The sequence below is a fragment of the Borostomias antarcticus genome, assembly GCF_949987555.1.
Source record: "Borostomias antarcticus genome assembly, chromosome: 3".
Lineage (NCBI taxonomy): Eukaryota > Metazoa > Chordata > Actinopteri > Stomiiformes > Stomiidae > Borostomias > Borostomias antarcticus.
Window position 1 is genome coordinate 32,489,964 of NC_140236.1, and position 24,914 is coordinate 32,514,877.

General features: G+C 47.2%; 1 protein-coding gene across 1 annotated transcript in view; it reads right to left on the reverse strand.

The window, feature by feature from the left end:
* cacna1ea (calcium channel, voltage-dependent, R type, alpha 1E subunit a) overlaps positions 1 to 24,914 on the reverse strand; it is a gene marked incomplete at both ends in the record, with an annotated part of 140,441 nt that overhangs the window by 43,412 nt on the left and 72,115 nt on the right. The window contains 5 exons of the mRNA XM_084436141.1: positions 91 to 206; positions 2,333 to 2,436; positions 10,050 to 10,240; positions 11,834 to 11,992; positions 12,660 to 12,763. Of these exons, the coding sequence (XP_084292267.1) occupies positions 91 to 206; positions 2,333 to 2,436; positions 10,050 to 10,240; positions 11,834 to 11,992; positions 12,660 to 12,763 (674 nt within the window). The remainder of the gene's footprint in view (positions 1 to 90; positions 207 to 2,332; positions 2,437 to 10,049; positions 10,241 to 11,833; positions 11,993 to 12,659; positions 12,764 to 24,914) is intronic.

Below are 24,914 nucleotides of genomic sequence, written 5' to 3' on the forward strand. Positions count from 1 at the left end.
ACATTCATGGTGGGAGTCAAGTGCAGTGACAAGCCAGATAATTCAGTCAATTTGACTCATGGTTCACGGTTTGGCGGTTCGGCCCGGTACCGGCTCTGTCGATCCAGGCGCGGTATCCGTTCAGCTCCCTCTCGATCTGCTGCTGCCTCCTCAGTTTCATGAAGGCCCTCCGGTTCTCCACACGCTCCCTCTCCTTAGCAAACTCCCTAGAGAGAACACACCAGCAAGACCATCACTGGAGAGGAGAGGGGAGGAGAGGAGAGGAGAGGGGAGGGGAGGGGAGGGGAGGGGAGGGGAGGGGAGGGGAGGGGAGGGGAGGGGAGGGGAGGGGAGGGGAGGAGAAGAGAGGAGAGGAGAGGAGAGGGGAGGGGAGGGGAGGAGAGGCGGGGGAGTGAGGAGAGGAGAGGAGAGGAGAGGAGAGGAGAGGAGAGGAGAGGAGAGGAGAGGAGAGGAGAGGAGAGGAGAGGAGAGGAGAGGAGAGGAGAGGAGAGGAGAGGAGAGGAGAGGTGAAGAGAGGAGGGAGGGTAGAGGAGGGTAGAGGAGGGGTGAGGAGAGGACGGTAGAGGAGGGGAGAGGAGGGGAGAGGACAGTAGAGGAGGGTAGAGGAGGGGAGAGGATGGTAGAGGAGGGGAGGGGAGAGGAGGGGAGAGGACAGTAGAGGAGGGTAGAGGAGGGGAGAGGATGGTAGAGGAGGGGAGAGGAGAGGAGGGGAGAGGATGGGTGAGGAGAGGACGGTAGAGGAAGGGAGAGGAGAGGAGGGGAGAGGAGGGGTGAGGAGAGGACGGTAGAGGAGGGGAGAGGAGAGGAGGGGAGAGGAGGGGTGAGGAGAGGACGGTAGAGGAGGGGAGAGGACAGGAGAGGAGAGGAGAGGGGGGGGGGGAGGGCTCGGTCTCTCTCTAAGCAGTAGAGATTAACCTTAACCCACGTTAACCTTTCTACAAAACTCATTAACTCAAATACATTGTGTATAAAAGCAATGTCATCCAACCAGTCAGCCAGCTAGTCATGCATGACAAAAATAATATTTATATATTATTATTATTATTATTATTATTATTATTATTATTATTAATAATAATAATAATAATAATAACATTATTATTATATATTTATATTAAATAAAATGTTGTGCAGGAACTGCTTTGCCAAATGTGAATGTGATTTTGACGGCATCTGCTAGCTGACCCACAACTGTGCTAGCCAATGAAAAACACATCTTTCACAATCCACCTCACTCTGCTCAGCCTGTGTGGTGTTCACACTGACGTTCAGGTACAGTAGGCTAAGTAGGATTATTGGGAAGTTGGCGCTCAGTGCATCATACATTTTAAACAAATCAATGTCTCCTGACATGTTCATCATGAGAATAGTGGTTAGGCTCATTGTGGCGAGAGGTAAGAGTGGGCTGGCCCTGGCTAGCTCCGCCACGGTCCCCTCTGTAGACCTACAGCAGGGGTGCCCACACTAAAACTCTAAACTTTAAAATGACCAGCTCAACAAGTGTCACGAAAAGGGTTCAAAACCAACTTCTTCCAATGATGACAACGTCGCAAGGTGCAAGGGTGTTTATTGCAGTGCTCCAACAGGACAAAACAACTGCTGAGCTAGGCTAACCGCATGGTATAGCCTAGCCCTCCCAGTCAAAAAAAAGAACCCCCCCTCAGGTCTGCAGTGAGGCTGCTTAAATACTACACGCCCCTCCCACCAGACTCTACCATCTGTACTACATAACAGATTTACTCATCAAACATACCAAATGAAACAATCTAATAAGCATAGAAATAACTACTACAATTCCAGTCCTCATAGAAGTCACATTCACAAATTAAATTCCTGCTAAACAGAAGGAAAAAGTTCCAAGGAACTTTAACAGGTGACAGTTAGAGGTGACAGTTAGCTTAGTTGTCAAGGCAGAGCCAATACACACAGCACAACATTACTATGAGGACTTGGTTCCGCCAGTGTTGCATAATCCAGACTTTTTTTTTTCTCTCAGAGTATCGAGTTTCTTATTGATTTTGCTCTTGTCTATCGAGCCACTGGAATGGAGCTGAGTGGAAAACACACTCCAAAACATAAAATAGTTAGCTAGGACATTTGTATTAGTTGATTTACCCTAGAAGAAAAATCTCCCTGGCACGCTCCAGGGCCCCCCTAGCAGTCCCCTCAGTGATATATTTCCACAGCAGTGGAAAAGTGGCCATTTCTTATGTATTATTCAATATATTATGTATGTATCATATATTATTCTGTATATTTCCTCCATACATTTTGCATACTGCAGACAGTTAATATGTTTTCTTTGCATAAGGGATACCAGGGGGGTACCTACCCTGAGAGGACCCCCAGCACCAGGTTGAGGACGAAGAAGGATCCGATGATGATGAGGGGGATGAAGTAGAGCCAGTTCCAGGTGGGGCCCAGGGCGTCGTTGGTCTGGAGGGAGACAGCATGCAGCAGCACTGGTTAGCAGCCAGGATCCCTGTTCTCTACCATGTCTTTGGCCCATAGATGAGCCACACCTTGATTAATCTCCGCTGAGTCGTCACAACATAAGTGCGGTTATGTTTTACGGTATGCAGGAATTTTCTAGTACTGCTGTTTTATTGACCAGGTCTCTTTCAACACAGATTTTTAATCTCAGTGAGACTAACCTCAATCAATCAATCAAAGCTTTATTTGTATAGCGCATTTCATACCCAGAGGCAACACAATGCGCTTTACAGAGAACAAGGGAGGAGGACATACGACCCACTCTCTACATATTCCAGAGGGAAGCAAAAAAATTCCTCCCTCCATCCATCCATCCCTCCCTCCCAGATAAGTGAGCTGTAAAAATTCTTCCCTGACCCCTCTCAACAAGGCGATTGAGCTCCATCAAAATGGAGTATGTTGGTCTGCCTAACCTGCTTAAATAAAGGTTCAAATATAAACAGGGTGATTCGTAGTCACAGGTGAGAAACTATGAAGCACAAAGAACTTTTTACATGAAGCCTTCAGAAGCAGAAAACATCTCTCAGAATAAAACATGATACGTATTTCAGCTCTCCTTCCAAATTCACACTGTGTTAAATATGTAGAAGCTTCTGTTACACACGTCAGTAACAAACACACACACACACACACACACACACACACATACACACACACAAACAGCCTTCCTTCTCTTCTGAGCCTGGAGCTCAGTGTGTGTCTACCCTATGTTATGCAACCCAGCACAGACACCAGGGGTCCATTAAAGGGCCATTAGAGCTGAACAAGGACCAGTAATGACACACACACACACACACACACACACACATGCACACACATGCACACACACACGCACACACACACATGTACAGGCATTCACACACACATACATACACACACACACATGTACAGGCATTCACACACACACACACACACACACACTCACACACACATACAGTACACACCACCCCCCCCCACACACACACTCATACAGTATAGTAGGCCTACACACACATAAATGCACGCGTGCACAAATGTACAGGCATTCACACACACACACACACACACACACACACACTCATAAAGTATAGTAGGCCTACACACACATAAATGCACGCGCGCACACACACACATCAGTTTGTAGCTACTGTAACACTTTGCTCCTCTATATATACCCACTCTGTCTCTAGACCGCTCTCTCTCACATAAAGGCAGATGTACTAACATGTTAGCGCCTGTTTTTGGCGTTATTTTGTCGCAAGCTGTATTGTCGCAATACACCAAGCTGAGGTGAAAAAATGTCCCTCCTGCCATTGCCGGAAATGTCTTCTTTTGAATGTCTAACAATAAAATGTAAATCTCCCTACTCCATGACCATTCTACGTGTATACTGTACCCCCTCGCCCCCAAACCTAACCCAACATTCATCCCTGAATTCTATGATCTCTTCACCTCTCTCTGCTCCACCTGAATTATCCTCAGGGATTTCAACATTCATGTCAGCTCCTCTTCAGGTCTTTTTGTTGCTGACTTTCTGAGCATGCTCAGTCTTGACCTGAAGTAACATGTAGATGTCCCTACTATCACAGCCGGGTCACATTATCAACCTGGTCATCACCCACTCTGCTTCCATCAGCACCTCCAGGTAAATGACCTTGGTGTTTCTGACCACGAGGCTGTTAAAATTGACCTGACTTTCCTGCCTCTGCTAGCAAAGTCCAAGCGCTGTACAGTATGCATTTCCGGAACTGGAAAAACCTTCAGCCCAGCCAGCCTGCCAGAGGTCTTTTCTAACCTCCCCCCACCAAGCCTTCTCATCAGTAAATTAAACTGTTATGTTGTACAATGAATCCCGGCATTTTTGAACTTCATGCTCCCATCAAAACACAAGTGGTTTCCTTACCTTGCCCTGGTCCTTCGTTCACCCCTGAACTAAGAAAAATGAAACCTTAAAACATACTGTATCACCAAAAAGCCTACTCCAATGCCCTGAGAGAGGCGCGGTCAATATTTTATTCCAACCTCATAAATAAAAATCCTGGAGGCTCAAAAACTACCTGTTTTCCACAATTAATTATTTAAGCTCCAAACCAACTCTCCGATAGAGACCACAGAGGACCACTGAAACAAGTTCATTGACTTTTTAAAAAAACAAAGGTTGCCAACATCTGAGCTGTGCTCAAATTCAGCGAACAGAGGCGAAAGTTTGTGGCGAACATGTTTTCTTTGAGCGGTTAGATTTGAACCAAGAGCCCTTCTGTGATCGATTATTGTCTGGATGATATATTTTGGATGTAGTCCTGCTAGTACAACCTAATTTAATGTTTGTTAGAAGTAAAAGGGCCTCGGGTGTTCAATTCATTCATTCAATCAATCATACAATTACATTTCCCTCAGTCCAGCATCTATTTTTATTCACTGTACACTACCTTCTCAGACCGTTCGCGTATGCTTGAAAACCTTCACGGTGAGCACACAGCTAACTGAAAAAAGTTTGCAAACGTTCGCAAATGTTTGCTACGTTCGCTAAATTTTAACGTACCCCAGGTCTCTCATCTCCAGCAACAAAACTCTGTCTCCCCCCCATCCTCGACCCGCACCACCTCCGCCTCTCTCCTGTTCCTCTGAAGAAGCCCAGGGAGGAATCTCTTTCACAATTAATTCATCTACATCTGCCCTAGATCCTATTCCAACTGCCCTGCTGAAATCATGCACCTCATGCTCTCAGTTCTCTGATCACCCGGGTGATTAACCAGTCCCTCCAATCAGGCCGTGTCCCCCTTGCACTCAAGACTGCTGTAATTACCCCCTTCTAAAAAAGCCTACCCTAGATTCAGACGTTCTGGCAAATTACATGCCTACTGTATCTTCAGCCTCCCCTTTCTCTCAAAGGTGTTGGTTCCGGCCGGCCCACAGCACTGAAACCTCAGTCTGATGGCTGCTGATGCTGGCTCCCCCTGCCTCCTGATTCTTCTGGACCTGAGTGCAACGTTGAACGTTCCATCGTCTTCTAGTGCCTCCAAAACTCTATCGGTCTCTCTGATCAAGTGCTGAACTGGTTCCGCCCCTAGGGAGGGAGGGAGGGAGGGAGGGATGGATAGATGGATGGATGGATGGATGGATAGATGGATGGAGGGATGGATGGATGGATGGATGGATGGATGGATGGATGGATGGATGGATGGATGGATGGATGGATGGATGGATGGATGGATGGATGGATGGATGGATGGATGGATGGATGGATGGATGGATGGATGGATGGATGGATGAATGGATGAAGGGAGAGTCTGGACAGATGAGTAGAGTGCTGGGAATGGGATCTGTATCAGGGCTCTGTATGAAGCCACAGATACAGAAAACACAACACCTAGTTTCTCACAGGTAGGAATCCTGTTGGCTTAATGGCTTGAATGTTTGTTTGGGAGAGACAGATGGAGTGTGTGTGTGTATGTGTGTGTATGTGTGTGTGTGTGGGCCTAGCCCACAGGGTGTTGTGATGCGCCTAATGCAATAGATAGAGGGAAGGTTGCATGCCTACTTCCTACCTGCTTGCTAACCTCTCGCTCTCAAATACTGACGCTGGCTAGCCCTTGTGGTGAAAGGAGAAGCAGCCTCTGGTGTAAGTCTTCTCCTGCCAGTACATAGCCTCTCCATCACCAAGACTCCTGCCAGGCCTCCGCGTGGCCAGGCACGCTAACTGGGGCCTTGCGGCTCCAGGCAAACGTGGCAGGAGATCTCGGAGCTGCAGCGGTCCCCAGAGGTGTGATGTGCAGGCCCACAGTTGTGGACACGTCCTGGCATCAGCCAACCACTGCCCCACTGCCTTGTGGGTTAGTCTGGGAGGACAGAAGGCTAGGGGAGCACACCCTGAGAGAAAACGCGCAGGCGGACCTCGACAGACTGAGGAACCGGCAGCTGTCTGCGGCTGGGGAGGGGGCTGGTTGTCTTGGGCCTCCCTTGCCACCAGAGTTCACCCTTCTACAGTCAAGTAGTGCTATTGAGGCTTGCGCAGTGAGTACTACTCTCACACACACACACACACACACACGTACACTATGGGGGGTGGGAAGTGCCACGTTTCGCAGGTCTGCGTGTGAGTGTGTGGCTCCCCTGTGGCACTTAAAAAACTTCTCTGCGCAGGTCTCCTCTTTGACCTCGGTGACACCCTCCTCTACAGCTGTGAAGCATGGACCACATACAGCCGTCACATCAAGTCCATGGAGCACTTCCACGTCGGATGCCTACAGCGCATCCTGGGCGTCTCACCTGGCGTGATCGTGTGCCTCATACTGAAATACTCGCAAAGACCAACTGCAGGAGTATGGAGGCCATGATCACCCAGCACCAACTGCGATGGCTTGGACATGTGATCCGGATGCCCCAGGACCGACTGCCCTGCAGAGGGCTGTATGGCCAGTTACACCATGGCCAGCGCTTGGCAGGAGGGCCGAAAAAGAGGTACCAGCTGAAGACCTCGTTAAGGAAATGCAACATCAGGCCTGAGAACCTTGAGGCTGCTGCTGCTGACCGTGACTCCTGGCGGCAGAGCTGCCTGGAAGGAACTCACAGGCTGGAGGAGGACAGGACTGCCAGAAGACAGCAACGAAGACTCAGGAGGAACACACCCATCACTGCCAGGACCACTGCCCCCCAGCACAACTTACATGTCCCACCTGCAATAGAACATGTGGTTCCAGGATTGGACTCTTTAGTCACCAAAGAACTCACCGTTAAGAACATAAGTTGACGTGAATCATCGGATTCGATGGACAACCATAAGCAAAGTAAGCAAGTGTGTGTGTGTGTGTGTCTGTGTGCGTGCGTGCGTGTGTGTGTGTGTACGCGCGTCTGTGTCAGTTCCTGTTGAGAGGAATTTAGTAAACAGTATTAGATTAATTTCTGAGAGTCTACTACCGTAGTCCTCCTCTTCTCCCCTCCACTCTCCCTCTCCTCCTCTCCTCCTCTCCTCCTCTCGCGTATCTCCCCTCCGCACACTTCTCTCCCCTCTCCTCCTCCCTCTCCTCGCCACTGTCTCCTTTCATTTTTCAATAAAGCTCATTCATTATCATACCATAACTCAGCCTAATACAATCACTACCTCCTAATCGCCTGCTTCCAGTCAGTGTAGATAAAGAGCAGTAGAGCACAGAGCAAGACTCACAGTCTCGCTAGCTTCTAGCCCTGCTGTGCTATGCTACGCAGTCAGTGAGGGCCCTACGAGGCTGCTGTTTTCTCCTCCCCTCTCTCCGGCTGTTCCCTCTACCCCTGCGTCAGAACGAGGTGTCAGGTGAGGTGCGATGACATGCCGGCGCCGACGGAGAGCCGGCGAGTCGGTGGCGTCTCTGACGCTTTCGCTGTTTAGGTTTTACTGTAAGATCCTTGTGAATGAATTTCAAGTCTCAACAAAGTGTTCTGTTTTCCTACTTGACTGTTGTTCTAACTCTGTAGTTCGTTCTCATAGATCAGTCTGTTAAAACTACAAATTATTCCCTGTGTGACATCACTTCCCTGTCCTCTTCATCCTGAAACTATGTCACTTCCTTTTTCACTATATAACCTATCGATCTCGTCCAAATCGGACTCACTCTGCCTGGATTCACTTCCTGTGCTAGAGTCCGACTCTGCAGAATCGTAACAGAATAAAACTATTGCCTTTGTTTAAAACCAGCTTGACCGACCACTCGCGTGCTCTTATTTTTAAAACCAAGTATAAAAATACATTAACATCCTTGGAGGTGAAGAGGAGGAGCAGAGGTTCCCTTCCTCTCCTACTCTTTATGCCTCTCCCCCTCTTTTTACTCTTCCTCCTCCGGCCTCCACTTCCTCTCCCGTCCTCCTGCACCCTCCCTCCTCGTCCTCCCCCTCCTTCCTCCCCCTCCTCATCCTCCCCCTCCTTCCTCCCTCCTCATCCTCCCCCTCCTTCTTCTCCCTCCTTCCTCCTCTTCTTCCTAACTGTCCTTGACAGCAGGTGGGTAGACAGGAACAGCCAGCCAGCTAAGTATAGATGGAATCTATTCTCCGTGCCTCCTCTCCTCCTCCTCCTCCTCCTTCTCCTCTCCGTGCAGGCAGACCGCCGGGTGAATGGAGATGAGATGGAAATGAGAAGCCGAGCCCCAGACAAGCAGAGAGCACCATCACCGCCACCTCGGCCTCACCACTCATCTGAAACTGTCTACGCTGTCACCAGCGCCCAGAGAATCTAGAGTACCTAGTCTGAATCAACCAGTTATCTACCAGTTACCTGCTGAATTATCTACCAGTTACCTGCTGAATTATCTACCAGTTACCTGCTGAATTATCTACCAGTTATCTCCTGAATGTTTATATTTTAGTATCTGCTGACTTAGCAACTGAGTTACAGTATATACTCAGTTACAGTATCTACCAGTTATCTATTGAGTATTTACTGAGTTGTCTACTGAGTATTTAGTGAGTTATCTACTGAGTATTTATTGATTTTTCCACTGAGTTATCAGCTATCGACGGAGTATCTAGTGAGTTATCTACCAGTGTGCAGTATTGGGGTCAGGGAAGAATTTTTACAGCTCACTTATCTGGCCCCCGGGTGATACTGTTTTTTTGCTTCCCTCTGGAATATGTAGGGGTGGGACGTATGCCCACCTCCCTTGTTCTCTGTAAAGCGCATTGTGTTGCCTCTGGGTATGAAATGCGCTACACAAATAAAGCTTTGATTGATTGATTGATTGGTCTTGATGAAGAAGGACATTAAAGAGAGAGAGAGAGAGAGAGAGATAGATAGATAGATAGATAGATAGATAGATAGACAGACAGACAGACAGACAGACAGACAGACAGACAGACAGACAGACAGACAGACAGACAGACAGACAGATAGAGAGAGACAGACAGACAGACAGACAGACAGACAGACAGACAGACAGACAGACAGACAGACAGAAAGACAGACAGACAGACAGACAGACAGACAGACAGACAGACAGACAGACAGACAGACAGACAGACAGATAGACAGATAGAGAGAGAGAGAGACAGACCAAAAGACAGACAGACAGACAGACAGACAGACAGATAGAGAGAGAGACAGGAAGGAGAGGGAAAAGGAAAGGGAGGGACATACTGTAGACAGATACAGGGCGAGATAAGGATAGGGGTCAGGGGTAAATACAGAGCCAGGGACACAGAGACAGGGACAGAGACATGGAGCGAGAAGAGGACTAGAGAGACAGGGACAGTGGCAGAGATAGAGACAGGGAGACAGAAGAGGACTAGAGAGACAGGGACAGTGACAGGGACAGAGACAGGGAGAGAGAAGAGGACTAGAGAGACAGGGACAGTGACAGGGACAGAGACAGGGAGAGAGAAGAGGACTAGAGAGACAGGGACAGTGACAGGGACAGAGACAGGGAGAGAGAAGAGGACTAGAGAGACAGGGACAGTGACAGGGGCAGAGACAGGGAGAGAGAAGAGGACTAGAGAGACAGGGACAGTGACAGAGACAGGGAGAGAGAAGAGGAATAGAGAGACAGGGACAGTGACAGGGACAGAGATACAGGGACAGAGAGACAGGGACGGGGGGACGTGGAAAGCCTCACGTTGTAGAGCACGGTAGTCCAGCCCTCCATGGTGATGCACTGGAACACTGTGAGCACGGCGAACAGGATGTTGTCAAACTGCGTGATGCCGTCGTTGGGCCCGATCCAGGTGTCCCGGCAGCTGTACCTGTACGGACACTTACGCACACCGCACGGAAACTCAGACTCGGACGAGTCCACCGTCTCGTTCTCTGGCAGAGGGAGAGAAGGATGGAGGGAGGAGGTGGGACAGAGGAGGGAGCACGGAGGAGAGGAGGAGGAAGAGGACGAAGAGGTGAGGAGGAGGAAAGAGGGAATTGGGGGAAACAGGAGTATCATCATGGTTATGGCTGTGCTGTAGTTTAAAGGTACAGTTGTCATGAACACAATTGCACTTTTTATACTGTTTTTGAGCAGACAGTACAAACAAAAATCTTGACGTGGACAGCGCTATGATGCATTATTGTTAATATTATATTTCCATAGACTATAAATCTGTTATTAGATCTGTTGTGAATTTGTAGTTTTATTTTTTTACATTCATAGTTTATGGGGTGTGACAGAGAGGTGAAGAAATGCGATCGTTGAGTGGGGGTGTTGTCATCCATAATTCTGCTCAGACTAACCCATGGAGCCACAATGTGATCTGGTCACTGAAAACGGATGACATCTGTGGCAGTACAATGATCAGTGCAGCGCTGCTGTGCATTGTTGTGTGTAATTACAGCAGGCCTGCCGTGTTTGTCTGCCTCAGGCCTCCAGGTGCAGCCAGATATGCTATTGTGTACCGCATGTGTGTTCAGGGCTGTTTGGTGGATTGTAAGACGTATTGTCAGTTTTCCCACTGTACACACCCACACACACGCACGCACGCACACACGCACACACACACACACACACACACACACACAGACACATGGGTACACATAGTTACATACTTATTGTTTTACAAATATCCTTTCACTGTGTTTTTAATTTGATGTTGATTTTAGGCAGTTATTTTATCTTGTTTATTTTATATTTTACTTTACTCATTTTATTCCTTGTATACTGTACTTCTATCTGTTTCATGTACATCATTGTGTTAATATATTGCACTGTGATTTTAATTTACAATCTGTTTTATTCTTAATATTATTTTATTGTAACTGAGTTACAGTATAATGACTGGAAAGCACTTTGGCTCAATCCCTGTAGTTTTTAAATGCGCTATATAAATAAAGGTAACTTGACTTGACACACACACACACACGCACACACACACACACACACACACGCACACACACACACACGCACACACACACACACACACACACACACACACCGGGGTGGTACAAGAACAACAGCAGGATTAGTAATCCGAGGACGTACATAGGTCTGACCTATCATTATGACTACGGTGACCTAGGAGGACAATAATTATAACCTGCTGAGTGTGTGGGCGTGGCGTGCAGCGGTTGATGAATGAGAGGGATGCTTGTTTAAGCATTAATGCCATGTGCTGATATGAGAGGCCCAGGGATCAGGGCAAACACAATCCACCACACCACATGATTGGACGTGGGTGTTCAACAGGGGCGTGTACGGTAAATGACTCCAGGCCAGCGGCCAAACAGAGCAGTTTAACATCTGAACGCGGCTGACGGAAGAGAACAGCAGAGCAACTATGAGCTCTCTGCCACAGAGATACCTGAACATCGCCCTGCTCTCTTTATCTCTCTCTCTCTCTATCTCCCTCTCTCTCTCCCTGTCTTTCTCTTTCTTCAACCTCTCTACCCCCCCCCCCCCTCTCCTCCCTGACTTACCCAGGATGTGGGGCTGGGCTATGCAGGTGTGGTGCAGCTTGCCGCTGTAGAACTCCAGGCCGATGATGGCGAACATGAGGATGGCGAAGAACAGCAGCAGGCCGATCTGGAGCAGAGGAACCATGGCCTTCATGATGGACTTGAGGACAATCTGGAGACCTGCAGGCCACACACACGCACACACACACACATTCGCACACACACACACACACACGCACACACACATTCGCACACACATTCGCACACACACACACAAACACACACACACACACAAACACACACTCAACACAGTGTGGTATTATGAGGGGTGGGAAGTGCCACGTTTCGCAGGTCTGCATGTGTGTGTCTGTGTGTGTGTGAGTGCGTCTATGTGGAACTTAGTGAACTTAGTTCACTCGAATGAACGTGTGTGTGTCTGTGTGTGTGTGTGCGCGTCAAATCTTTCACTAAGTTCCACATAGACGCACTCACACACACGCAGACACACACACACTCACACGCACACCTTATCTTTGCTAAAGATATATGCAAATCACAGCGATCTGATTGTCTGATTCCCTAACTATGTCTTTGCAAGGATAAGGTGTGCGTGTGAGTGTGTGTGTGTTGTGTGTGTGTGTGTGTGTGTGTGTGCGGGCGTCTAATTTTTCACTAAGTTCCACATAGACGCACACACAGACACACACACACACTCACACACAGACCTGCGAAACGTGGAACTTCCCACCCCCCATAGTGTACGTGTGTGTGTGTGTGTGTGTGTGTGTGTGTGTGTGTGTGTGTGTGTGTGTGTGTGTGTGTGTGTGTGTGTGAGAGTAGTACTCACTGGGGATGCCAGACACCAGTTTGAGGGGCCTCAGTACTCTGACGGCTCTCAGGGTGCGCAGGTCCACAGGGATGTTCATGTGAGCTCCAGCTGTGGCCAGGATCCTAGACACACAGGCCAGTTAGATTAGAATACCTCACACACACACACACACACACACACCCAGGAGAACCTATGCAAGTACACTCATGCCCACCACCTACGTACACACATGTACACACAGATATACACCAGCCCACTTCCGGCTTTAGGCCTGGGCCATGGCAAGCACACACCAGTATTTGCCATGTCTCTCCTATGATATTTTTAGCCTCTCTTACTCTGAAAATGTAATTTAATGTAATGTATTGCTTTATAAATGTTCTTAGACAAACATACTCCAGGAGCTTGCTCGATCGCCTCGTTGAGAGGGGTCAGGGAAGAATTTTTACAGCTCATTTATCTGGCCCCTGGGTGATTCTGTTTTTTTGCTTCCCTCTGGAATATGTAGTGGTGAGTCGTATGCCCACCTCCCTTGTTCTCTGTAAAGCGCATTGTGTTGCCTCTGGGTATGAAATGCGCTACACAAATAAAGCTTTAATTGATTGATTGATTGACCTACACACACACACCTGTAGATGCACAGGCACACACACACTTACAGAATAGAGAGAGTATATGGGTCTACAGTATGTGGTGACAGTAGAGGAGAGACGGGGAGGAGAGGAGGAGAGAGGAGAGGAGGGGAGGGAAGAGGAGGAGAGGGAAGGGGAGGAGAGGGAAGAGGGGAGGAGGTGAGAGGAGAGGAGGAGAGAGGAGAGGAGGGGAGGGAAGAGGAGGAGAGGGAAGGGGAGGAGAGGAGGTGAGAGGAGAGGAGGAGAGAGGAGAGGAGGGGAGGGAAGAGGAGGAGAGGGGAGGAGAGGGAAGAGGAGGGGAGGGAAGAGGAGAGGAGGTGAGAGGAGAGGAGGGGAGGGAAGAGGAGGAGAGGGAAGGGGAGGAGAGGGAAGAGGGGAGGAGGTGAGAGGAGAGGAGGAGAGAGGAGAGGAGGGGAGGGAAGAGGAGGAGAGGGAAGGGGAGGAGAGGGAAGAGGAGAGGAGGTGAGAGGAGAGGAGGAGAGAGGAGAGGAGGGGAGGGAAGAGGAGGAGAGGGAAGGGGAGGAGAGGGAAGAGGAGGGGAGGGAAGAGGAGAGGAGGAGAGAGGAGAGGAGGGGAGGGAAGAGGAGGAGAGGGAAGGGGAGGAGAGGGAAGAGGAGGGGAGGGAAGAGGAGAGGAGGTGAGAGGAGGGGAAGGGAGGGAAGAGGAGGGGACAGAAGAGGAGAGGAGGTGAGAGGAGAGGAGGGGAGGGAAGAGGAGGGGAAAGAAGAGGAGAGGAGGTGAGAGGAGAATAGAGGAAGGGAGGGGAGAGAAGAAGGGAGAAGAGAATAGAGGAGAGGAGAAGAGGGAGGAGGGGAGGAGAAGACAGGAGAGGAGGGGGCAGTAGAGGAGGAGAGAAGGGGAGAGGAGAGAAGGGAAGAGGAGATGAGAGGAAGGGACAGAAAGGGAGAGGAGAGATTAGATGATAGGAGAGGACAGGAGAGAGGAGGATAGGGGAGGAGAGGAGAGGGAGAGGAGACAGGAGGAGAGGGGAGGAGAGAAGATGGGAAGAGAGGAGTGCAGATGAGAGGAGAGCAGAGGAGAGAGGAGAGCAGTCTGCTTTTAGGCTGAGTTGTGTGGGAGGATGGTGCTGAAAACTGCTATTTAGGAATTTAGACACGCGGACATATATGCTGCAGTACGGGAACACACACACACACACACACACACACACACACACATACACACACAAAATGATTATATCCTGTTGCTCAATTACTTGATCCACATCCTTCAGTGAGCAAGCAGTGATAGAAATGCCATCGTGGTCAGACTCATTAGCTCAGGGAGCAAACATGAAGCAACTCATTATAACATGGAAATGTTGTCATTTCTCTGATGCGTCAAGTGACCAAGGAGCTAGGGAGAGAGAGGAGAGGGGGGGGGGGAGATATGTGTGGTGATGCTGTTAGCCTCATGAGACCATCCTGATCTTCGTGAGTTCAGTCTGGACTCCCCCCCCCCCTATCTCGAACGATTTCTCTCCGATTACGTTTTGACCGGGCCAATCAGAGACTGTGTTCTGACTGCTGTTCTGCCCCCCAGTAGAATGTAACCCCCGATTGGTACCTGTGGCAAAACAGTCTCCCGAAATAATGAGCAGTAACGTTAATGGGCCTCATTCACCAATATCTTCTTAAGTTCTGTTCTTAAAGGAGTAGTAAAGGGAAAATGCATGTTCAGCCCTGTTTTAAGGTTACTTATGATCATTTACAATGGTTCAGATCAAAACGTTGACAAAACTAGCACTTGAGAAAGTCTGATAATTGCTCTACCACCGTTTTGGTCATACAATGGATGTGGGTGGGCACCGTGAAAAATCATTCAAAAACATGTTAAACTCTCGATTTGCCAAGCTTCAAGTACCTTGGCGTCCAGATCACCAAGGACCTGACATGGTCAACTCACATAGACACTGTGGTGAGGAAAGCACGTCAGAGACTGGACCACCTCAGACAACTGAGGAAATTCAGAGCGTCCCACCAGATTCGACAGAGCTTCTACTCATCCACGATCGAGAGCATCCTGACTGGGAATATCACCACCTGGTACTGGAACAGCAGCTCTCAGGATCGCAAGGCCCTGAGTGGTACAGTCAGCTGAACGCACCTCGAGGACATCTACACCAAAGACCACCAAAGACCCTAGCCACTCAGGAAACAGACTGTTCTCTCTGCTACGGTCAGGGAAAAGATACCACACTCACATGACGGCACAGAGATGCTCAGGAAGAGTTTCTTCCCGCAAGCCATCTGGCACCTGAATAACTCAATCTAGAACATCTAGAGTAGTGTATATAGAATATCTACTGCACATAACCAAATGCAAATGTCCATATACCCCTCATATCCATATATAGCATGTACATAATCCATCCAGACCAATATCTATCTTTCTTACCCTTATTTTATACTGTATAGAAATTGTTGTTATTATGTACATTTGTAACTTGTAATTTGTAAATGGAGTATTGGAGTCTATCTGTTATCATAATTTTGTCGTCGGCAGCAACATTACATTACAGTCATTTAGCAGACGCTTTTATCCAAAGCGACTAACAATAATTGCATTTAACGTAGGAAGAGCCAATGTACTACCACTTGCCAGAACTCACAAGTGCATCTTCTTTCTAAAACAAGTGACTAAGAGCATAATCTAGTGCTGAAGGCAAAGTGCAAGAATCGCAATCTAAAGTACAGTGCAATATAATATAATACAATAAGTGCTTAGGTGGGAGGATTGTTGTAGTACTTCTTGAAGAGATGAGTTTTGAGCCTGCGACGAAAGATGGGCAGCGACTCTGCTGTCCTGACATCAGTGGGCAGTTCATTCCACCACTGCGGGGCCAGGACAGAGAAGAGCCGTGACCGTGTCGATTGACCGCAGGAGCCTCGGAGTGACGGGGCAACCAGTCGCCCTGAGGTAGCAGAGCGTAGCGGTCGGGAGGGGGTGTAGGGTTTGACCATGGCCTGGAGGTAGGAGGGGGCTGTTCCTAAAATTGCCCTGTAGGTCAGCGCCAGAGTTTTGGATGCGAGCCGCTACAGGGAGCCAGTGTAGGGAACGGAGGAGGGAAGTTGTGTGAGAGAACATTTCACTGTGATTGTACACGTACTGTACGTTACATGATGTGACAAAGAAATCTTGAATCCCGAAGCTGACGCTGTGTAGCTTAGACCCCCGACCCTCAGCCCTCTGATCCCTGAACCAGTCCTGGAGTGTAAAAGGTAAGACCACTGAACACACTGCTGCTGCCCAGACAAACACTCAACACACACACACACACACACCGAACAAAATAAATTGGAACCCTAAGCACTAAAGCAGGCCAAAGTCATTTCGGCGGAACAGGGTCGCGACAGCACAGGTAGCAAAAGCAATTGGCAGCATGATTGAAAGAAAAAGATTGCTAGAACGAGAAGAGGAATGACAAGGAGAACTTGGAATCGGGGAGAGAGCTGGAGATGAGGTCATAAGTAGGCTACGGAGTTGGTGAGGGAATTTACCGGTAGTACGCTGACCAGTGGCTTTTTGGTATCATTTTGGCATAACGGTTACATTATTCTAAGTCCCACAGCTAAGAAAGTGAGCATGTGTGCTGTGAAATGGTGAAATGACCAGTGGCTGTCATTTCTCCTTACGCAATCCCAGTCTGCTACTGTAGGCTCTACATTCTTATGGTTGCTGTGGCAGGGAGGGAGAGGCAGAAAGAGGCACTCTCCAGTGACCCCCCTTCTCCGGCCTCATCAGTCTCCATTCACCACTCCATCCATCACTCCATCCATCACTCCATCCCTCTATTCACCCTTTCATCCAGCGCTGAGAGAGAATGAGGTGGAGAGAGAGAGAGGGAGAGAGAAAAAGAGAGACAGACAGACAGAGAGACAGACTGACAGACACAGAGAGAGAAGGAGACAGACAGACACAGAGAGAGACAGAGAGAGAGAGATACAGAGAGAGAGACAGAGAGAGAGATACAGAGAGAGACAGAGAGACAGAGAGAGAGACAGAGAGAGAGACAGAGAGAGAGAGACAGCAAGCAAGCGATAAGGAGAGAGAGAGAGAAGGGAGGAGAGTGAGAGGGAGAGAGTAAGTGTGGGAGAGCTAGAGAGAGAGAGAGAGAGAGAGAGAGAGAGAGAAGGGAGGAGAGTGAGAGAGAGAGTAAGTGTGGGAGAGCTAGAGAGAGAGAGACCACAAGAGAGAGGTATGATGACAGATAAACACCTCACAGTCACGCAGCCTGTTGACAGTGAAGAGCACAACAGACTGTTATCGTCATACCTGCGTACTGTCGGAAAACAAATCACCTGCCCAATCCTCTCAGACACACACACACACACACACACACTGACGATGACTCACCTCTCAAACCATCTGCTGATTTCCAGTAATATGATTTGAGGATAATACAGTATAGTGAGTGAGGCAGATATCGAATTAAAGTGTGGCGCAGAGTGGAGAGAAAGAGAGAGAGAGAGAGAGAGAGGGAGGGAGAGAGAGAGAAAGAGAGAGAGAGAGAGAGAGGAGATCAAGCCCAATCCAGGGTGTCGAGACTTGGGGTGTGTGTGTGGGGGGGGGGGGGGGCAGTTGTCAGCCTTTTTAATTAAGACTTGAGAAGAGATACTAAAATAGCACCCGCCGTGGTCCACACAGAAATGGAAAGATCTAATTTAGGAAGAGTTCCGATTCAGCCCTCTACTGTATACCTCCCTCCATCCCTCCCTCCCTCTTCTCTCATTCCGCCCCCACCCCCCCTTTTACCCCCCACCCCGATCCATCCTTTTCTCTACCTCCTCCTCCATCCCTCTTTCCTGGTCATTAGCCATTCCCTCTGCTCTTTAGTGATTGGTGCATGGTCAGAGGAACTGCACTATAGGATGGACTAGCGGGCTTTTACACACACACGCACGCACGCACACACACACACACACACACACACACACACACACACACACACACACACACACACACACACACACACACACACTGCTTCTATATTATTGTATATGTTGTTTGTAAGAGGGGCACATCTGGAAAAGAGATCTATCTATCTATCTACTATCACGCGCACACACACACACACACACACACACACACATACACACACACACACACACACACACACACACACACACACACACACACACACACACACCATGACATGTACTGTAAACACTACAAGCACATGACAGGTGTCTGGTGTAAAAAGTTCCTCACACACAGACCTCTACGTCTGGGATTGTCATCCAATGAGGACGCCCCCCCAGCAGGGATCTGAGCTGTCAGATGAAGAACTCCGCCACACAGACAAGGCCCACAGGCAATGCGCCACTCACCGCCGCGACAGGGAAGAGAATGACATGTCATCATGTCACCGTGTCATCGTGTCACCGTGAGTCGGAGACTTCTGCGTGGTGTGTCACAGTCTGATCATGTGCTGTGATCTGTCTTCAATTCCCTTCAGCATTCACACTTAATCATTAAGATTAAAATTCAGAAAACTTTATTGCCTATCAAATTGACTTCTGTATGGAAAGTCGTCTATAAGGAAGGCTCAGTATATGACGTAAAAAAAACAAGGTAAAGTGACATAGAAAAGTAGTTAGGAGAACGAGCATGACCATCACGTTGAAGATTAATAATAATAATAATAATAATTTGAGCAATGCTTTGCTACGCTGTGAGTCCATCTAGTCCGCTCTGCATCGCTGTAGGCATGTACTGTACTGCACGGTATATTTACTGAACACAGTTGTATGGTATATTTACTGAACACAGTTGTACGGTATATTTACTGAGCACAGTTGTACGGTATATTTACTGAACACAGTTGTACGGTATATTTACTGAGCACAGTTGTACGGTATATTTACTGAACACAGTTGTACGGTATATTTACTGAACACAGTTGTACGGTATATTTACTGAGCACAGTTGTACGGTATATTTACTGAACACAGTTGTACGGTATATTTACTGAGCACAGTTGTACGGTATATTTACTGAACACAGTTGTACGGTATATTTACTGAGCACAGTTGTACGGTATATTTACTGAACACAGTTGTACGGTATATTTACTGAGCACAGTTGTACGGTATATTTACTGAGCACAGTTGTACGGTATATTTACTGAACACAGTTGTACGGTATATTTACTGAGCACAGTTGTACGGTATATTTACTGAACACAGTTGTACGGTATATTTACTGAGCACAGTTGTACGGTATATTTACTGAGCACAGTTGTACGGTATATTTACTGAACACAGTTGTACGGTATATTTACTGAGCACAGTTGTACGGTATATTTACTGAACACAGTTGTACGGTATATTTACTGAGCACAGTTGTACGGTATATTTACTGAACACAGTTGTACGGTATATTTACTGAACACAGTTGTACGGTATATTTACTGAGCACAGTTGTACGGTATATTTACTGAACACAGTTGTACGGTATATTTACTGAGCACAGTTGCCGTGTGCTGAGCTGGGGTGCTCCCACACTGCTCTGCTCTGCTGGTTTGTCAAGCAGAGCTTCAATGTTTTTCTCTCTCTCATCTGTCTCTCTTCTCATCAGTCACAGCACTCAGATAGTTTTCCACCGTGTACTGTCTGTTTAGAGCCAAATAACATTGAAGCTTGTTTTGAGTTTTTGTGGTAGATGTCCAATAGTTAACATCATTTTCTCTTTCTTTATCTCCCTCTCTCTGCTTCTCACTCCCTTTCTCTGTCTCTCTCTCTCCCTCTCTATATCTCTCTCTTCCTCTCTCTCTGTCTCTCTCTGTCTCTCACCCTCTCGCTGTCTCTCTCCCTCTCTCTCCCGGTTTTTCAGTCCTCAAACAGACCTAACATACTGTAGTGACTGGCTGGAAAACCAACCACTCAGCCACCAGCAGCCACCAGGGCTGCTCAAGACATTCTATCGTCTTACAGGTAAAGGTAAAAAAATGACCGGCCACTATATTTAACAGCGGATAAAACCCCTTAAATTATCTTTTTTTTTAACTTGAAATTTGATAACTTTTCCTGGTGACCCCAACATGAGAAAAAGTGAAACATTGCCTTGTTCATATGCCGCGTCCAGGCCCCTCCTACTGCCTCGAACCGAGCGACCCACCGTCGAGAGGGAGGTGTTCCTTAGACTCTTTTTGGCCCACAAGCTGAATGAGCGAGCCTACCCACGACCGGATCGGACCGGTTTCAGACAAGTGATAGGCACAGACTCAGACATTGAAACCCATTCAGTTGGGACTGCCTGCTGTTCATTCTCCATGGGGGGCACGTTGGAGACCTGTCCTGAAGATCGGCCCCTACGCCGTCCCCTTCCCATGTATTATATTATCTTATTTTACTCGTATTTATTGTGTGTTAATAAAAACGAATGGCGTCCACTGATCTTTATATGAGGGAAAACCCAGATGTTCACAAAGTTTATGATGAATGACAGTTGTGGCTGTTTCTTCATGCAAAAAAGATTTAAAAATTCAAGTTAAAATTCAACTAAGCTGCTTTATTTTAGGGGTTTAGTGAAGGCGGGTCCTTTTTGAACCTAAGGACCAGGGTCGTATACATGTTTGAACATCACAAGACATGCAAACAGAATGTTCCACTAGAGGCCTAATCTGAGATGGGCGACTATGATGATGATGATGATGATGAGAGTGGAGCTCTCCGCCAGATGGCTGATGAATCATTCACAAAATCAATTATTCCTCCTGGATTAAGAGCAATCGTTTAGCTTACCGTCACATGCATAGAAAAGTAACTGTCATATCCAAAAGAAGCTGTATCGAAATGAATCAGAAGCTACAGTAAGATAACTACCAAATCATTCAGACACAGTACACACAGTAGTGGCTACAGAAACAGATATAGTTACTGTCAAAATTGTCAAAACATTCAGCTAACTGCCCATTGGGCTAACACTGGAATCTGACTGTCACATAGACTGTGGTCTAACACTGGAATCGGAGTGTGTATAGAATAGATGCTAACACTTAGCTAACTGTAAAATGTCTAATTGTCAGAGGCTAACTGTCAACTACAGCCATAGTTACTGTCACTTGCTGCATCTGGTAATAACAGTTTACTGTAAGAATCTGATTAAACAGGAGGATGCACAGCAACTGTAACTGACAGATAGAAGTTTGCAGATACAGCAGCCGTGAATTGAAACATACACTAAGCCAGGGGTGGCCAACCAGTCAGAGACTAAGAGCCACAAAAATTACTGTGGTACCACCCAGAGCCACACCATATATACCAGCGTTTCTCAACCTTTTTTTCAGTCACCGCACCCTTCATAAGTACTTAAAATCCCAAGGCACCCCAGTCTAAAATAAGAAGAAAAACATTATTGTCCATTAAATATACATTTAAAGTTAATTTATTTAAAATTAATACATACAACAAGATATTTTCTGACATAATATATTTTGAACTGGGCTGGGTTAGGATGGACTGGGCTGGGTTAGGCTGGGCTGGACTGGGTTAGGCTGGACTGGGCTGGGTTAGGTTAAACTGGGCTGGGCTGGGCTGGGCTGGGTTAGGCTGGACTGGACTAGGTTAGGCTGGACTGGACTGGGCTCGAGATTTGAGGCTTTGAAATGTCCCAATGATGTCTGGCATATCAGACAGAATGGCTTACCATTACATTCTATGAAGAAAACATTACTCTCCCCACTCGGGTAAAAAATGTCCTGTGTTCGTCTTCATATTTTATTTTAGCTGCGCATTTCTTTCCAGCCATTCTTTGGTTGTGTACAGTAGCCTAGGCTACGTTAGCTTTTGTCGTAAAAGAGAATGACCCACGCAAAGCAAATTATTTTGTTTACAATAGGTGCGTTTACATGACAAATATTTTTCAATCTGTTGATTTCAAGCTGATTTCAGCTTCAGCGTATACATGGGATACAAAGTAAACTGGTTGGATGTTTACATGCGACAACGAAACAAATGTTTCGAACGCGCACGCAGCCGTGAGTGATTGCGTTACGATGGTTACAAACAGCTGACTACGGAACTGTGGAGCATGCCTTGATTAGTCAAGTCTTGAGCATGCGCAGGATGAACGCAGAACGCAGCATCAATCCGTTTCAAGGTAGTATACATGACGGACCAAACGGTTTCGAAAAGGTTTAAACTACCTTCTTGAAAGCGATTGGTATTTCAATCGGGTTGGGGCATTTCAGTCGGATTGAGGTGTTTATATGACATATTTTCAATCGGTTTGGTCTTCCAAACCTATTTGAAACCGATTCAAACTGTCCATGTAAACGCACCTAATAATTTTGTTACCAAGGTGATTTGCTACCTATATGATTGGTTTGAAGTGGTTCTCACGCGACTTCCTCACTAGCGAAACGAATCATGATTTTATGACAAATCTGCAATAAACTAAAATGGGCGGTAAGAAATGCACAGCGAAACTAGAGAGAGAGAAACGTTCTTATGGAATGAATGAATTTATTTTTTTATGAAAGGATGGAAGAGCCGCAAGCCAACTGTTTTGGGGGGGATGGATGGAGGAGCCGCACATTAACGGGCGAAGAGCCGCATGCGGCTCGCGAGCCGCGGGTTGGCCACCCCTGCACTAAGCTAACTAGCACATCTAATATTCAGTGCTGCTATCTCACCTGCAGTGCTGACAGACAGTGATAGACACTCACAGCTAGACGCACGGGGAAAGACTTGGCAATGATCACACCTACATCTCATAACTGCCATGTAGGCCAATATGCCCATCACTTCAAAACACTCGTTCAAACTGGAATGCATGTAGGTCACACACTGGATCTAGGGCAATATATACATGGTTCAAAATTAACTTTTTTACTTGGTAGCACTGGTGCTCCAAACTAAAAAAAAAAATAGGAGCACCAGCAAAAATTAGGAGCACCCATCAAAATATAAGGTGCACCAACAATAGGACTATACCATATCACTTTATTTGAAGAGCACATTTATAATAGATTTGTTGTATTATAGCTAGGCATGGGGCGGTATGAGATTTTGACGGTATGATAACTAAAATGTGTTATTATTATTACAGTGTTGTGTGTGTGTATATATGTAGTTTGTGTATATATATATGTATATATATATATATATATATATATAATGTGGACGAGGCTGCCCCAGCGGCGCTGCCTCCGGGCACAATAGTGCCCAAAGCCGAAAGCCAGCCCCGCACCTCCAGCACCATGGACAGCGCTGTTCTCCAGCTGCCCAGCAGAAGGGGCAAAGAGCAGTCATTGTTGGTAAGTAGGGGACTCAGTAAGACCTAGGCTCTGCAGCAGTGTGACTCGGTGCATCTTCACTAAAACCCGTTTTTTGTTGTTCACAAGGATGGTGGCGCAATGGGTCTGGCTGCAAGGCGCTGTGTGAAATCGGCTGTTCATTCCGCCCAATAGACAAGCTGATCAAAGGGAGAGAGGGAGAGAGGGCTGCGACGGTGTCTACTGTACTGTAGATCGCAGCGGAGGCCTGCTCGTTATCTTGCGTACAATCATGGAAAGACCCCGAGGATTTTCTTAAGGGATATCATTAAAGTTCAATAGGCTTTCATGTCACGATGACTGTGATGGTAAAGATACGTATGCATGTACACTATGTCTAATGTATGTATGAGTGTGTATGTCTTCTGTACTCTACTGTAGGTCCCTGAAGAGGCCCGGGTTGGAACTATTCAGAATAGGGCCAAACCCACACAGTACATTATACAGCCCACAATTCTATGGGAAAACAAGAATTTATCTATTTAACTAAATAGATTTAATAAAAATTTATCAAGAATTTAACTATTATAATTGTCAATACACCTCAAGCACTGGGGTTTCAACTGAAAAATACATTTGTTCTGATCTAAAGCAGTCCCTTTTAGACTTAACCCAAACATATATCTAACCAGTCTACAGAAGTTCCTCATCATGGCCACCACAGCCCCAATAATGACTTCTCCTGTTTGCGAACAGATAGGGGACATTGAAGCATATATCCTGTCCAAGTGAACAAATCAATTTCCCCCAAAAATGGCTCCATTTGGAGTTCCCCTGTGGACAGTGGCAGTACAGTAATGACCCTGTGACCCCAGGGCAGTGCTGGCTCCAGCGTAATGACCACACAGACTTGCACAGGGGCAGGGTGAAGGGGGGGAGCTCCACACGGCCGTCCTGCTAACAGTACCGTGGGTAGTCTGACCTCAGCTCTGGGCAGTCTTTAAATATGAATGATGCTTATCAGATACCTTCTGTGTCTGTCTGTCTGTCTGTCTGTCTCTCTCTTTCTTCCCATCTGTCTGTCTGTCTCTCTTACTCTCTGCATCAGTCTGTCTGTCTGTATGTCTCCATCTCTGTCTGTTTCTCTCTGTCTGTCTGTCTGTCTGTCTGTCTGTCTGTCTGTCTGTCTGTCTGTCTGTCTGTCTGTCTGTCTCTCTCTCTCTCTCTCTCTCTCTCTCTCATACAGATGTCATATAAACTCTAAACAAACCAGACGGACACATAACCTACCACCTTCTGGGAGCCTTTAGGCTGTTCAATAACACAAACAGAAATCAATATTGTTTCATGTCTTGAAAGAGAATTACCTTCTCAACTCCCAACACAATCCCAGGTCCACACAAAGGACCTTTTATGGGATTC